Raw genomic sequence first — 16,164 nt, 5'->3', positions numbered from 1 at the left:
GAGGCCCTGGCCCTATGCATACATGGGAGAAAGGTGAGCCCATTTATGGAAGAAGCCTTTACCACAACTTGTGCCCCATACACAACAGCCATACATAATCAGTGTCTGTAGTCCAGTGAATATACGGACTTCACTCTCCCTGTAGGGAGAGAGTGCGAGGCAGGATAGCATCAGGGCAATATCTCCCTCCCTACATGCTGACCAGGAGACCTAGAGGAGTGCACAGCTGTAACATACTGCATCATCCTAAGGGTGAGTTCTAGGATGGATCATGCTTCCAAGGCACACTATCCCTGCTGGAATTCCCCTAGGATGGACCAACTCCAAGCCACACTCTTCTTAGGCCTAAATCACCCAATCTGATCCCAAGTGTGCAGCCTGCATGTACATAACCATCTTTATTGTTAAAGAAACTAACTAAAGCAAACAGATTTGGAGTTACATCTGCCATGATGTCCTACAGTCACCCTAGAATGCCTGGATATTGCAGCACACATGATATACACCTTCCACCACTGTTCCAAGACCCATAAAGCACTGTACCTTGGTACAATTAAATGCTTTAACAGAATAACTGTCATTAGGAATTGTTTGCAGTTTTTTTAATGAAAATCATTTAATTTTAATGTAGGGGATTTTGAGTGCCCAACATCAGACTGTATAGCCTACAGCCTTCAAAAGGGATAATGTCCCTAGGTTTATTACAATACAAAGAGGAGCCAAAAGCAGTAATTGAGAATATGGAATGGTATTAATGTAGGCTGGTTTCCACTCAACATACCCAGACAGGGTCTTCCAACTCCCTGGGATCGATACCCTCTTGGACATGCACAATGGTAGCTCCCTCGTGTATTCTCACAAATCTGATTGTACCTGCAGTGATGGGTACCATCTCTGCATTCGTCAATATCTAAAGGGAACAGAGGTAATTAGTAGTAGTCATATTTTTCTTAAGCCCTGGTTTTCTCTTTCTAAATATAGAGAATAGAGTTACACCAGGGAGGTATCTGGTCCTGTATTCACAAAATATCTGATCGTGGTGGACATAAAGATTGGATATCAGTCTGCACCCACTGTGTGACAGATGGTGGTGGGTCTGGATTATACGGGGACTGGAGATGGAAATAAGTAATCTTTCAGCTGAGATGCATCTATCTAATTCAATCTTTTCATACATTTCCAGATGATTATTACCAGGTTTTTAACCTAACCAAATCCAAAACACTGAGGTGGAAATCTGCCTCCCCCTGGTGTCAGTTGGAAATTTAACAAGGCCCCTTGCATTGCTTAGGCTAAAGGCACCCTGATAAGCAACAGGAACTTGTGAAAAATAAAAACCTTAAAAATATATTCAGGAAGAACAGGTACATTCTGCAGGATGTTCATACATAAATCCAAAAGGGGCACAGTATCCCAGCCTCCAACACTCACATGAGTTTTCTAGGACAGAGAGTGAAGGCGGAGGGGAAGGAAAAGGAAATTCAGGGGCCCAATCACTGTTTTTCCTCAAAAAAAGAGAAGAGAGCAACAAACAACATCCTTCTACCATTTGTCCACAGGGGGTCAGTGAAAGCCTGTGGGTGATAGAAAGCCTTGCCACTTGTAACATGTCCCTCACTAATTAACATGAAATCTCACCAAGAAGTCACAGTGTATACATGCCCTTGAACCAAGGAAAGTCAGTGCTGCTGGGTGTGCAGCACCTTTGAAATGTAGGTCATTTATTTAGGTGGCTAGAGAGTATCATGAGGAACCAATTTTTGGAAAATATTAGCTATGCCTTTTCTTTTACAATCATTATATGGTAAATAAACCAATGTACCCACCAATGCATGTTCCGTTTTCTACTTTGGTCATTCCATTTGGACACAGGTCAATGCACTTATAACCACCACGTGTGTTCTTGCAGTGCTGGTCTGGTCTGCATACATTCTGCCGGCATTCATTTACATCTTAATTAAAAAAAAGAGAATTTACATTGCTAACTGATTTTCTTATGCTCCATTCTCAAAGGCCAAGGCAACCCCAATATAATTATACTAGGTAAGTACCGTTGAAAATGTGTGTATACAGTCTGTACGTGTGTATCAAGCACATCTGACAGTTTCCCTTGCACTCTGCTCATTAATCCATTTCCACTAAGTCAACTTGTGTTTTGCAAGCCCACTCAAAAAATGTTAAAGTTTGCATCCCATGTTTTAGAAAGGGATCCAACAAAGCAGGGGATTCACTGTTTTTGCATATACCATAAATCTTCTATAGGGAATTTCATCTGAATCATGTTAACACATTACACTGAAATCCATTCCCCTGACTCTATAGTTCATTTCATACCCATGCATTTTCTGCCTTTTAGCTGATATCCGGGGTCACAGCCACAGTGGAAACTTCCTATGGTATTGAAGCAGCGCTGATGACAGGAGTTGAACTCTTGGCATTCATTAACATCTGTTGAATAATGCAAAGCCTTAAATGTTATAGCTGTGGATCTTGTAATAATTTGTAACAAATTGTGCTTTGGTATATTTCATGTTGCAGGCTCTGCTTTGATCTAAGTTCTTATCCTTCTCCTTTTTCACATATTGCACACCATGAGTAGTCAGGCAAGTGATTGTTACATGAGAAAGAACTGCACAGTGACATAGGAGTGGAATTTTCTGATATAGATACAGAAAAGTATGCTTACCTCACTACATAACAAAGGAAAACACATACTGGACTCAGCAACAAGAATGTTACTTTGTTCTGTAGACAGTAAAATGTCACTGATAAAGTATCACTTACCAGAATGATCCAAGAACACCTCTGTATATCAGGAATCAGTAGGAAGCTTATTCGCAGAGAGCCAAGACATTCTTGGGAAAGTTACTTACAAACATGGCTTAAATAAAAGTAGTGTCAGTTCATTAGAACTAAGGCCAGAGGACTGCACACCTTGACAGCTCAATCCATCAGATGTTCTTCTAAAGCCAGTTCCACACCTAACCACACAACGATAGGAGCCAATGACATTCTCACATTCCTGAGCAGCATGGCAGGTATGTCCACCTAATGCACATTCATCAATATCTACAATAAAGTGCAAACAATAAAAAATGTATTCAGTAAATGAAAATATTTTGCACCTTAGGAAATAATAAACCGTTCTGGTATAATATATGAATGCCATCAGTAAATTTTATGTTCTTATGCTAGTGGCAAAAAGTCTTGTGTCCAGTCTGTGCATGTCGTTTGAAGTCTGGCTTACCCTGACACGTTCTTCCATCTGCTGATATAGTGAGGCCTCTGGGGCAGGAGCAGTAATAGGTTCCTATAGCATTATGACATGCATGAGAACAAGGATTTCGTACTGCACATTCATCTTCATCTAAAAAATAAAAGTGAGCAATTTTACAAGAACCTATGGGATTGCATGTGTGTCTCAGTGATAGAACAGGACAAGACTGTTCCTGGCCTTTCCATGGGTTCACAGAGGGTACGAAGTGTTTTCTCCCTCTTTATGCTCTCCATGCAATGGCCAGGGACAGCAATGCTCACTGTAGTATTCTACTTGGCATATAATCCCTTGTAGGATACTCCTGAAAGTAAAGCATCTCTATATTACTCCCAAATCAGGCCAGCATGCTAATCACATAAGGCCTGGTTCTCCCTTGTGTTGCACCTATTTGACTTCAGTGAAAGTCAATCAAATTCAGTAAAGCTACACTGGAATAAACTGCAGCAGAGAATCAGGCCCACTGTATTTCAGAAAGCCAGTCAAGATAATTGACATGGTTTGAATTGATCTGTGCAACAGAAAACAACATCCTTAAAAAGTTTCAGTTCAAGTCAAATGTTTTTTAAAGGTCTCTTTGTATTTCTTTAGAGTTTGACATCTTCACTGGAATCTGAAGGAGTGAAAAGTATGTGTATGTAGTAGATATTTGTTGTTCGAGTTAAGACTCTATTTTTAAGAGACAGTTTCACTTACAAAGATAGGGTCTGATCTTGTTGTCCATTTGGAGTTCTTCTTGAGTTAGATCTACAGGACTGAGCAGTTCAGTTTTAAAAGTGATTCGTACTCTGTATGTACCGCATTCAGTGACACTGTACAAAAGCAACCTGTGTGCAGTGTATTTGATTATATTTATGTTTTCGTTTTCATTTCCTTACCTGAACAGAAGGGCCCAGTAGAGTTCAGACCAAACCCAGTTGGACACTGATTGCTATGGTCTCCTATGGGGCAAAGGAAACCAACCATTAACTGGTAGTTGAAAAAATATGACCATCTCATGGCTTTGAGAAGATTAAAATATTGCAGCCTAATGATTGGCTAACCAAGTAATTTCAATCAGTGCACAGTCCACACTTTGAAGCTAAATATAAACTTGGCATTGTGGGACTCCACTGAATTTCACTGATTTCCCATAATGAGTTGTTCAGTGAAGGCATGATTTGAAGACAACAGGATTGCACAGGTTCATCTGGGGGCATAACTTGGTCTGCAGTTGTTCTGTTACAAGCAGTAGTGCATGAAACAGAAAGACCCAAGCTTACTTTCAAATCTCAGGGTAAATTGGAGGCTGGTAGTTAGGAAAAAAACATCTTTTACTTTGGCAAATGAAATAACTGTGATCTAAAAAATAGTGAGACAGTTTAAATAAATTCCCCCCTCCCAACCTTTCTCCCCAGCAATGACATTTTTACAAAGTCCTTCTTAAAGATAAACAATAGGACTTTTAGGAGTGGTTTTAATAGGCCTAAAGTGGAATTTACGAGATGCACAGGGCCTTATGCTGGCCACTTAAATTCATTCAATGTAACCCTTTCTATTGGAAGCACTGTTACTAAAATTAGTTTTTGTTTCTTTTTTTTTTTTTTTATACATTGCGGGTTTTTAGTGTTTCAGGTGAATCTTTAGGATAATATAGCAATAGCCCATTATTTCACAGAGTCTCTTTCTGGGCCCCATTCATCATTACCCTGTACTTTGTATAGTCATTTGCACCAGTGCAAGGTGGGTGTACCAATCTACCTATTCAGGATGGAAGTATTTTACACTCACTTCGCACTGATGTAAATGATTATACAAGGTGCAAGTAAATGGGCCACTTTCTCTCTCTCGTTCACTCTTGTATTATATGGGTTCTGTGTGGTTTCTCATATTACTATCACCAGCATTTATCATGCATCTTTTACTACGTTGCCTGCACTCTACCTATATTAATCCCTCTCCACCAGGATTTCTAATATTCTGAATCTCTGAAAAGCTTTTAAACAACTGCCATTAAAAAATAACAACCTGCTAGAAAAAGTTTCCTTTCCTCCTCTTCCTGCTCTTGGCCTGAAGCACAGAGTGGGCTACAGTCAGTACTGGAGCAGTACAGGTTAAAGGCTCGGTATGTCGTCATCCACCAGGACTACAGATGAGTCACTATTCTCCAGCTTTACTAGACTTGTTTCTAGCCATCCATTGTCACATCAGCTCTTAAAAATGCAAGTAATCCCAAACAAGAGCCAATAAAGCCTATATATACTGCACCACATCATTTATGTTTTCTGTGCATTCTGATATTTTAATGAAAAATCATTTTAGGAATGATTTAGAGGCTCTTAACCAAACTTTTCTCTTTCAGTTTTTAAAAATGGCAGTTTGAAGCTGTTCAGAGGTATAAGTAGTCCCAGCAAAAGTGGATTGGGGGGAAGTGCAGGGGTGGAAATGAGAGGTATAAAATAAATACATAGCTATATAATAAATTGGAAGTGCCATCAACATGACATATGTGGTATCTATATGTGTACCAAATAATCTGAACATCTCAATAGCCTCCTCTTCCAAGATCATACTCTACTGTTGAGGATATTCTATTCTCCCAGTACTCTTCAATCATCGTATCATTTTATTTTGAAGTGAGCCTTACTCTAATTTGGATAAATTTTCCATTAATAAAGAGTCAATACCTTTTGCAATGGAAGCATGGATTCTAAAAGCTAGTGTTTCTTCTAGTGGGTTGTACTCTGTTGCAATAGAGGAAGCCCGGAGTGTTTCGAGCAGGAATGGCATTTTTCCTCGAGTGTGATCATAGGTAATGGTGTGGTTCCATGTATATGGTACGCTAACTCCATCTATGGTGAAGAGCCGTGTAGAGTAGGCATACAGTTGTCCAGGGCCAGTCTGAATATAGTCTTCTGTGTAATCCTGAAATAAACATCACAAATCAAGATCTAGGCACCAGCAACTGGATCCTCTGGCTCAGCTAGTATACTGCAAAAGAGGTTTTTTGTTTTTAAATAGCATGAGATGTATCTAGAGAAAGGTGCTTTTTAAAAAGCTGGACAAATTGTACTGCAAGTGGCACATCTATTTAGCTCCAGTTACTATAACTGTTGAATTTTAATGGCTCCCACTATATGGCCCTATTATTAGTAAGGGAAATAACTGTAGTAACTGAGATACCACAGTCTAGTAGCAATTGGTGGATCCTGACTTTAATGATGGTGACTGTATGACCATATTTCCAACCCCCATCCCCCCGACAACCATAAGAGGTTCTGATTGGTTTGATAACAAGATCTCTTATGGTCTGAAGTGCTACTAGCAACCACACGAGATTTATTATTTAATAATCTAGGAAGTTTACTGGAAATGATAAGCTAACTAAACAATTTACTGCAGAAGTATTACACCACAGTAAGGAAACTTTTATAAATATTTGAGGGCACTACATATTGCATTGTATCAAAATGTCAAAAAAATCTAAACATCCTTATTTACTATACCCCGTATTTATATATTTAGATTGGTTATCCATCAACAAGCACATGCAGATGTGACATTTATAATTAAAAAAAAATGCTTTCAGGATAAAAACCAGTTACGAAATCCACGATACATAATTAAACCCTTGATCCCTATTGTTAATCCAAGCAAAATCTTCCATGGCTTGACCAAGCAGTTAAGACTTGAAGTGTTAAATAGTGACTTTAGTGGGATGATGGAGTAAAGGGGTTCCAAAGGTGTGGAATGCCCTGCCACTAGCCATGAATAGTGGAGCCAGTGGTGCAGTGAGTCAGTAGATCAGACCTCTTTCAACATGATGAAACTATCAGACAAAGCAGTGAGATTATAACCTCCTGCTCTGAAGACTGCCAGACAAACCAGTCTGTATCTGATCATTTTGGGGAAAAAAGTATGGGAAAGTCCTCACATTTAGAAAAAGCTGATTCTGTAAGAGAAGCGAGGCAAGTCAGAGTAATTAGACTGCTCACCATTATGGACAACTCCATGGGACAAGACTTGAATACTGTGGCACAGAAAAAGGTCTTCCTTACCTCTGCCACAGCCACATTATAGGAAAGATTAAATCATCGAGATTTTATGGAATCTGACACAGCATGTTTTCTGCAACCACAGCTTTAGCCTCCATCCTTGCAGATGACCTGTGACAGAGACCTTTGAGGGCACTCTGAAGGTAGGGAAAACTTTGCCAGGGTTGTGCGAAATGGAGGACTAGCATCACCCTTACAAAGGTCTAGAACCTAGCTTGGCCCATCAGCCTTTTGCAGGAGACAAAACAGGCCATCTTCCTGACAGAAGTAGACCCTCACCTTATCTTGGAGGAGGAGGTGATCTGATCATGATCAAGAACTTTCCTTCACATGTCCAAGCCAATCATAAAAATAAGTCAGAATACTGTAACATAGCTTATGGTGCTGTATATGTCTGTATTAAAATACGTCAGATAACAAAAATATAAAACTGAAGCAAGAGTGCAGAGATGTCATTTTTGCTAGTAATTTTACCTTCACGTTAACATCAGATGAGGACTGTAGCTGCAGAACATAGCCACTCACTACCACATCCAGCAGTAATGCTCCATCTGAATCCAAACCACGGGCAATATGAGTCATTCGCAAAATCTCTCCTGTGAATTTTAACACACATTGATTTGTAACCTATCATGATTTGTGATTTATGTTAACTGCACAGTATTTGAATTAGGTCCATATTGAACCATGTTAATTTATGCTAACATGTCATTCATGTGTATAAACACTAATTTTCCCTATATTAATCCTCAGATTCAAATTAGGAAAAGCAAGGCTATAAAGCCTCATGTCAGCTAGTTATCCAGAACATGCTGCTGTGAGCAAACGTAACTAAGGTAAATGATATTCATTAAGCAATTCAACCTTGTATTATGCTTGTCACATAACAATGGGACACAATCTCTATTTGTAACTAACCAGTTGCAAATTCCACTTGAGTCTCTCTCTTGAAGATTGCGTTGGTGAGAGTAAATCCATTCACTGCTTCTCCAATTTCCTTTGCAGCTGCCCAATAAATAGGATTTAGAATGGAAACTAGCTTCCTCATTGCTGTACCTAAAGAGAAATAACATACTTTTAAAAAATTCCCCTTGTGTGCTCCTCCCTTCTCTTGATGTAAAGAAAATGTAAATATATTAAAAGACCTCCACCTCCCTCCTGCCCGTGAAAAATTGAAGCCAATTCCTTAAAATCTTGGATAGTGCCTTAATGAAAGGCAACTGAAAACTGACAAACCTAAGGAAGATTCCTAAGTGCCATCTTTGTTTATTTATAACTCAAGGAAGCAAACTGACTTACCAAGACTCCGAGGGACATTTGTGATCTTTGCTTGTATTATTCTAGTGTCAGAATCAGGGCTATCTGTTACTGTGGAATTCAGGAAAGCAATTCCAAATTCAACATCATTAATATTTCCAATAACACTTCCTCTGGCACGTGGAGGCCCACCTGTTGGGAGAAGTGGAAAAACACCCCATGTGTGAAAACTCTATTTGAAAGAAAAATATTCAAGAGCAGCACTGAGTGCTCTGAGAGAACACAAAGTTCTCTATGTGCAAGTGGACTTATATTTTATGGAATGTTTATTCATATAATAATAATCGTAGCTCCTCATATCCATAAGGATACCAGGACCGTTTATAAATGTAAGCTGATATATAAATTATGACCCAGGAATTACTTTATGGACCACTGAAATGCAGCCACTTCTGGGCGAAAAGCAACAATTGTTGAACAGTGCAAACTGGTGCTACACAACAGGTTACGGCAGGTAAGAAAGTACAACTGAAACTACTGGAGAATTCAGGCAGGCGGAATGTAATTATTTGGCCAGGACACTGGAGTGTATTAGTCATACCAGATGTCAAGCGAGACTTCTGTGTGTTCCCACTGTTTTAGAAAACAACAACTGACAAAACAGAACGTATTGGCAAAGACAGACGTGTTTTCTATTTTTTTAAAATGTATTAATATTATTAAATAGAACTTTACACTAGTATAGCACCCCTCTTTTGAGATGCAGAAGTGATTTTCCCATATCACTTTCAGATTTATTCTCACAATATCATACATCTATAACAGTAGTTCTAAATCAGAGGTGGGCAAACTACGGCCTGCGGGCCACATCTGGCCCGCGGAAGTGTCCTGCCTGGCCCCTGAGCTCCCGGACGGGGAGGCTAGTCACTGGCCCCTCCCCCGCTGTTCACCTTCCCCCGCAGCCTCAGTGCGGGAGGGAGCTGCACTGCGGGGTCAGGGGAGAGCAGGAAGGGAGGCTCCCCTACAGTCCCAGGGGAGCAGGTGGGTGGTGCAGGTGGCGGGAGTGCGGCGAATGCAGGCGGAGGACTCAGGAGGAGCACCGGGCGGCCGTGCAGCCAGCCAGAGAGAAGAGGAGCTTTGAAGGGGAAATCGCCGCTTCTCTCTGGCTCCCCCTGCTCCTCTTGAGTCCTCTGCCCACATTTGCAGGGCCACATTCTGAAAGGGGCTTTAGAGGGGGCGGGCGTTGGATGGGGGTGGGGTCCCGGGGCGTGTGGATAGGGGTCAGAGCAGTCAGGAATCAGGGGGAGTTGGATAGGGGGTAGGGTCCCAGGGGTGGGGGCCCCAGGAGGGGGCAGTCAGAGGACAAGGAGTAGGGGAGGTTGGGTGGGTTGGGGGTTCTAAGGGGGGGCAGTCAGGGGGCGGGAAGCGAGAGGGGGTGGATAGGGTTAGGGTTCGGGGAGGCACAGCCTTCCCTACCCAGCCCTCCATACAGTTTTGGAACCCCAATGTGGCCCTCAGGCCAAAAAGTTTGCCCGCCCCAGTTCTAAATCGTTTCACTGTTGTGCACTATTTTTTAAACTAGAGATAAGAGCTGATTGAATTAACCATTGCAAACATAGCTCCATTTGCTGTTTATGAACCATTTGGAAACTAGCCTGCATTTCTGCAAATGTATTTATTTCTTGATAAGCTCAGGTGAACAATTTTCAGCTTTACACCTTGTTCAGTGTGACTATTATTTATTCAGTTTTCATGTTATATGACTGGCTGCCTTAGTTGCATGGTTTTTTTTGTTTTTTCAACAATGCAATCATGGAGCAGAAACCTTTTAAACACTGCAGGTTTTGAGTTTAATTGATCAAAAGTGCCTCTGGAAATTCTTTTTGAAAACTGTCAAATGCTTCAGCATTATTATAACAGCATTCTGCTGACTATAGTTGGCCAGAGAATGGTTACCAGATTCTCCTTAAATGCTATGACATGTCTGGAGAAAGGATATGCTGAATGAACAGGTTTACTCATTACTGAAAGATTTATAAATAATAAACTAGGCATTTTCTTTGGTTCATTTGCTTTGGTGTTCAGTCTCTGCAATAACATACCTGGACATGCTTGGATGTTACACCTGGAAAGCTGTGAAGAGTCTCCTGGGCAAGGACGTCCACCATTTGAGGGGGCTGGATTAGTGCACAGCCGTGTTCGGGTCTGCTCCCCTCCTCCGCAAGAAGCAGAGCATCCGATCCAAGCTTGCCATGTTCCCCAGTTTCCATCCACTATAAACAAGGATGCAACGTTGAAAGAACTGGCTTTTTGTAGCAGATGTTTCAGATTTTATACAGAACAGTGAATTACACTTCAAATATTAATTCCATGTTGTATTTTTCAAGATGTCAGCTTTATCAAGGATGGTGTACCATTTTCAATGATAGTTTATGTAGGCAGGTTGCTGCCCCAAAAAGTGCAATACCTTTGAAATTGTTCATGCCCACAGATCAGCCTTACTCAAAAGAAAGAGGATCTTTCAGGGAATGTTTCCAGTGCAATGAATGAGGATTTAGTAGAGAGATATGTGACTAAGTCCCCAGGCATAATATAACTAGCCAAGAACATTATTTGCACAAAATGGGGTGGTCCCTGCTACCACCTCTATGGCCACAGAGTCCCCCTGCCAGTGGAATACACCATGGCTCTTCTGTGCAAAGAGTGGGCGCAGGCTGGTTTTGGGAGTTCCCTTATGCCACAGTGCAGGCAGGTTGCAGTGAGAGAATCCGCTGCCTGGACTCCCAACCTAGACCAAGAGAATGCTGGAGACAGAGACTGCTTCCAGCCTCCATTTGTGGGCTGGGCACTGAATCAATGGATTTGGCTCTGTAACAATAGCAGACTGTTAATGAGCAGAGATGAAAAACTCAGACTGTGTCCCATTCAAAATTGGCTCAGTTAGGTAGTAACTGAATGCTATTGTCACCTGACAGCTGTTTGGTTGCCTTGTGTAAAAAGAGCTAGTGGTCTCAGACCTGATCTTAGTGAGCAGGTGTCCACATTCAAAATTTACTGTCATCCTTGCTGACAGTCTCACTAGAGACTCCAAATATTTGACCGGGGCTTGGAGACTGAACTACCTTCTTAATCCTAGAGGTGGTCAGGGACAACAAAGCACATTGAAGGTCACTGAAGGGGAATAATGAGCAAAAGAGGGTCTTTCACCTCTGGGGCTAAGAACTGGCATTTCTCACAAAAGCTAACATTCACATGGACCAAAGAGATCATTATAACAAATTAAACTAAAATACCAGATGGGTGCCACACAGAAGGAAAATACATTAATCATTAATAAAAACATTGAATATTTTTAGATCTGCTGTTAACCATGGCACAATTGAATGCAATCCATTTCTGGATTATTGTTGTAAATACTGAGCCAAGATATCCCCATGGACTTGAGAACAAGTTTCAAATCACAGGGCTTGACTGGTAATTCAATGGAACTCAGTGGGGTTGAGCAGGGTGTGATGAAATAAGAGGAGCATTAGGCCATTTAAGGCTGCTTGGTAAAAAGACAAGTTTTAGCTATCTAGGAGAAAGCAGCTAGATTTGGTTTAGGTTTTATTAGATGTACTGACTTTGCTCCTGTAATACATTATAAAAGGGTCACTGGTATACTCTGTAAAATGTCATTAGTGTGAGAATTAAGAATTGTTGGGGGTATGAAGGGTTTTGTTTTCACAAGCTATTTGTCTTTTGATCGTTATTTCCCTTGTTTATATAAAATATAACCCCTTCAAGGGGGAATCATTTTAGTGTGACAGACAGTTAATTTTTTTAATAAGAACCCAGTAAGACTGGATTAGATCTTTCTATGAAGTTGGGCATAATTACAGAACTTTTTTCTTTCCTGCTTGCCTAGTATATGCATCTTGGTCTCTGAAGCACATTAGAAGAGGTTTATTTATTGCCTTATGTTACCATATAAGCTCACCAGGGCATAAGTCAGTGTTACATCTCTGTATCTGCGTGTCAGCCCCTCCACATGCTCTTCCACCATTGACAGGGCGAGGGTTGTCACAGGTCCGATATCTCCTCATCTGGCCTCCATTGCATGTTCGGCTGCATGTTCCCCAACCACTCCATGGACCCCAGTTGCCATGAACTGCAAATTTAAAATAAAAGTCTTGACATACACTCTGCTTAATGACAGCAGATATGGAATCAACGAACAGTTAAACCAGAAAATATATTTTCTGAAGAGAAATTTTTCACACGTTTCCAAGTTTACCACTCTTTTAGCCAAACAGTTCTAGAGTTAAGCATCCAATTGAGTCATTTTTGCCACTGCAGGGGTATTCCACAGAGCATATTAACAGTCCCTTGAGCCCTGTAGTTGAGTGCTTTACTACTTTAGGAAAGCACGCAGCATATAAGTCAAATATCTAATGGAGAGAGGTACTGAAAAAGGCAATTACACTGACTGTGTGTGTAAAATAGCAAGATTGTGACTTAAAGATACTGCCTGCAACTCATGGAAGCATGCTGCGTCTGACGTTGCTGCAGGAGCTCACACAACACTTACTACTGCTATGTCGTTTAGCAGTGCTTACTCCCCAACTCCCAGCCTATGCAATGGTGCAACTATGCTGACTGATGAAGAGGCTGGTTGGGGATACGGATTTGCTCTCATCCCTCCTCCTTTGGGGAGTCTAGTGCAGCTTCTGGTATCCAAATCCCACTTTCCATTGCTTGCCAAGAGTGCAAGGAGCAGGATTGGGTCGGTGCCCTGTGCAAGGGCACAAGGTGAGGAAGAAGGCTCTTTTCATTTCCCCTATTACCATATACACACTTTGTGCCGCCCTGCACATGGGTTCTCAATCTAACCCCCAGGCATCCCAAACACTTACTGGGGCAAGGGTCACTGTTGCAGAAGTCAATTTGTACATCATTTCCTTCACATTTGTGCCCGCCAAACTGAGGGGCTGGGTCTGAGCAGTCCTTTGTCCTCTGCCTGGTGCCTCCTCCACAGGATACAGTACAGGCACTCCAGCCAGCCCAGGTGGCCCACTGCCCATCCACTGGTTAAAAATTGATGACATTGTGCAATGAAACTTTCACTTTTTAAATAATCAAATCTAGCATAGTTGTATCAGCAAAATACTGCACTAAGTGTTGTGCTGAGTCTCAATCCATGCAGCCCCTTGAACTACAATAGGACTGCAAAGGGTGTAACCCAGAACAGGATCTGGCCCATTACTTTTTTACTTAAATTAAAATCCATCTGTTAGCATAACAGTTGCAGTGACTGTCCATCCACAATGACTCCCCAAAATTCTCATGTGCCTGTAAGTAGGTCAAGCAGGTAGGATATGCAATCACTGAAATCACCAACGCAATAAGATGGTCGGTAGCAGGCAGGCAGGCAGTGGAGGTGCTGAGTCACCCAAAGGGAATCCTCAGCTACTCAATTAGTACAGCTTCAAGTCTCCTTTTCACCACTAAGAGGGTACAATGGGGATTTAGCATAGGATATGGCACTGTGTGTTCAAGATTCATAGTGTTTGAGGCCAGAGGGACCATTAGATCATGTAGTCTAACCTCCTGTATATCACAGGCCATTCAATATCACCCAGTTACCCTGTATTGAATTTATATTAAGGGAGTGTTCTGAAAATTGAACCTTTCCTGTCCACATGTAGATGTGGAAGATTAATGAATAACAAAGGCTAGTGAGACCTGGTGGGAAGATCTGCAGAAATTACATGCTTAGCTGCCAAGGATTTACATACTACTTTTACACAATGGCAGGCAGCAGGAATGGAAACATCGGGAAGAGCAGGGTTGCGAGGGAAGGGCCAGTTCCATATGTTATGACTGTTAACGCTTTTCATAAGGAATGTTGAGTAGGAACAAGGAACTAAATTCTGATTTTATCAGGGATTGCAGTATTTGCCACCACAAATGGAGCAGTTATACCAGCTCTAAGTACAAAATAGGTAGAGTTTTGAGAGGAAACAAATAGGCTAGTCCTTTATTTTCTGTTTGTGTCTTATGCTTCTTACCTGGACAGTGTCTCTTGTTGCAGACCTGCATCTGTGTATTGGGCCCCTCACAATATGACCCATCAAATGATGGAGGAGGGCTATTGCACAGCCTCAGTCTGGTCTGAGTACCTTTCCCACAAGTATCACTGCAAGGTCCCCATGGCAGCCAAGAGCCCCATGCACCTTCCACTGTCAAGACAGCACAAACAAAAACTACACTGAAACTACAAAACGGCTTTAACTTGAAGTTCTGAGCTACTCAGCTCTCTGGCCCAAATAAAAAGAAAGCGATGTCTTTGAGACGTATTCACAGTAAAAATTATTATAACTCCATTTTCTCCATTACACACTGTCCACAAATTAACTAATCTGACTAAGATATTGAAAAACTTGTTCCCTGAACAACAGCTGAAACTGAGCAGCAGTTTCCAGAGAGATATTACTGCTTTCCTTTTTGTTTCCTTAAAACATTACTTCACCTGACCACGAACTTCGAACAACCGTGATTCTGCCAGGTGAATAAAGTAGGCTTGGGATCAGACCTGCGGCTTTCCTTTCATAAATCATGGAATCTGACTGACTTGTAGTGGCTCACAGTCTTGGTGGGAAAGGGACTTGCTAGCTATATAGCTCATATAGCAGCCCCACTGGCTAATATACAGCAGGGACCCGCAGTTAGAATGGGTTTTGTAGGGCACTACAGAAAATTGTCTCAGTGGATCAAAGTGTAGCATCAGAGCAGCAGAGAAGTCAGGGGGTGGGGAAGAGAATAGTCGGAAAAATGCCAATAAAGAATAGACCTATCTGGTCTAAATGTACTATGCAGCGAAAATCATAATTAAAAATTAAAAGGATGTTGTCAAAGAAAATACATACGTTATCTCTGACGCTGATAATACCTTAAATTACTAAATCCAAAACAATGTATTTTACTCTGCACCCCTTATGCTGCTGAGTTATCTTTTTTCCACTTTACTTGGCTTTGGACAATGGGACTAGAATGGTCAGTTTTCTTGCACTAGCATACAAAGCTGATGTGTTAGGTTGCAAACACTTCAAGGAATGTTAAGATCAATATAAAAAACTCTCTGAAAATATTTTTCATGGTCGGTTTTATAAAGCACCCTCCATATTTTAAAAACCTAAATTTTGGATGTAAATTTCAGTAAATTGAAAACCTTTCAATTACTGCAGGCAATTTTTAAATAGATAAACTAGAATATCATTTTTTCCTTTTTTTTCCCCCTCCCATAAATTATTTCAAAGTGAAGGAGGCAAGTATGTGGGCTTTAGAGAAGAAGAGCTGCCAAATTGAGAAATTGTAAAGATCAGTATCTGCAACTTATAATAAACACACTCTTCTCACCTGGACAAGGCCTGTTGTTACACATGATCGATTCCACAGCGTTGCCATCACATGGTCTTCCGCCATGTTGAGTTGTTGGGTTACTACAAGTTCTGGTTCTGGTCTTGTTACCTTGTCCACAGGTTCTCGAACACTCTTCCCAAGACCCCCACTCTGACCAGTTGCCATCCACTACATAACATCAAAAAAGCATCGTTTTAC

The 16,164-nt window shown here is 41.2% G+C and overlaps 1 protein-coding gene across 1 annotated transcript in view; it reads right to left on the bottom strand.

Moving 5' to 3' along the window:
- The window catches only part of HMCN1 (hemicentin 1), a 325,430-nt gene that overhangs the window by 17,354 nt on the left and 291,912 nt on the right, over positions 1–16,164 (bottom strand). Inside the window, exons 89-103 of the mRNA XM_073356688.2 lie at positions 15,964–16,134; positions 14,616–14,786; positions 13,461–13,631; positions 12,545–12,715; positions 10,668–10,838; positions 8,608–8,757; positions 8,227–8,364; positions 7,783–7,904; positions 5,941–6,178; positions 4,153–4,215; positions 3,248–3,367; positions 2,935–3,069; positions 2,335–2,448; positions 1,827–1,952; positions 782–910 (exon numbers count right to left, since the gene is read on the bottom strand). Of these exons, the coding sequence (XP_073212789.2) occupies positions 782–910; positions 1,827–1,952; positions 2,335–2,448; positions 2,935–3,069; positions 3,248–3,367; positions 4,153–4,215; positions 5,941–6,178; positions 7,783–7,904; positions 8,227–8,364; positions 8,608–8,757; positions 10,668–10,838; positions 12,545–12,715; positions 13,461–13,631; positions 14,616–14,786; positions 15,964–16,134 (2,190 nt within the window). The remainder of the gene's footprint in view (positions 1–781; positions 911–1,826; positions 1,953–2,334; positions 2,449–2,934; positions 3,070–3,247; positions 3,368–4,152; positions 4,216–5,940; positions 6,179–7,782; positions 7,905–8,226; positions 8,365–8,607; positions 8,758–10,667; positions 10,839–12,544; positions 12,716–13,460; positions 13,632–14,615; positions 14,787–15,963; positions 16,135–16,164) is intronic.

This window comes from Lepidochelys kempii, chromosome 8 (assembly GCF_965140285.1).
Source record: "Lepidochelys kempii isolate rLepKem1 chromosome 8, rLepKem1.hap1, whole genome shotgun sequence".
In the NCBI taxonomy this organism is placed as follows: domain Eukaryota; kingdom Metazoa; phylum Chordata; order Testudines; family Cheloniidae; genus Lepidochelys; species Lepidochelys kempii.
This window is presented reverse-complemented; position numbering and strand designations above follow the sequence as displayed.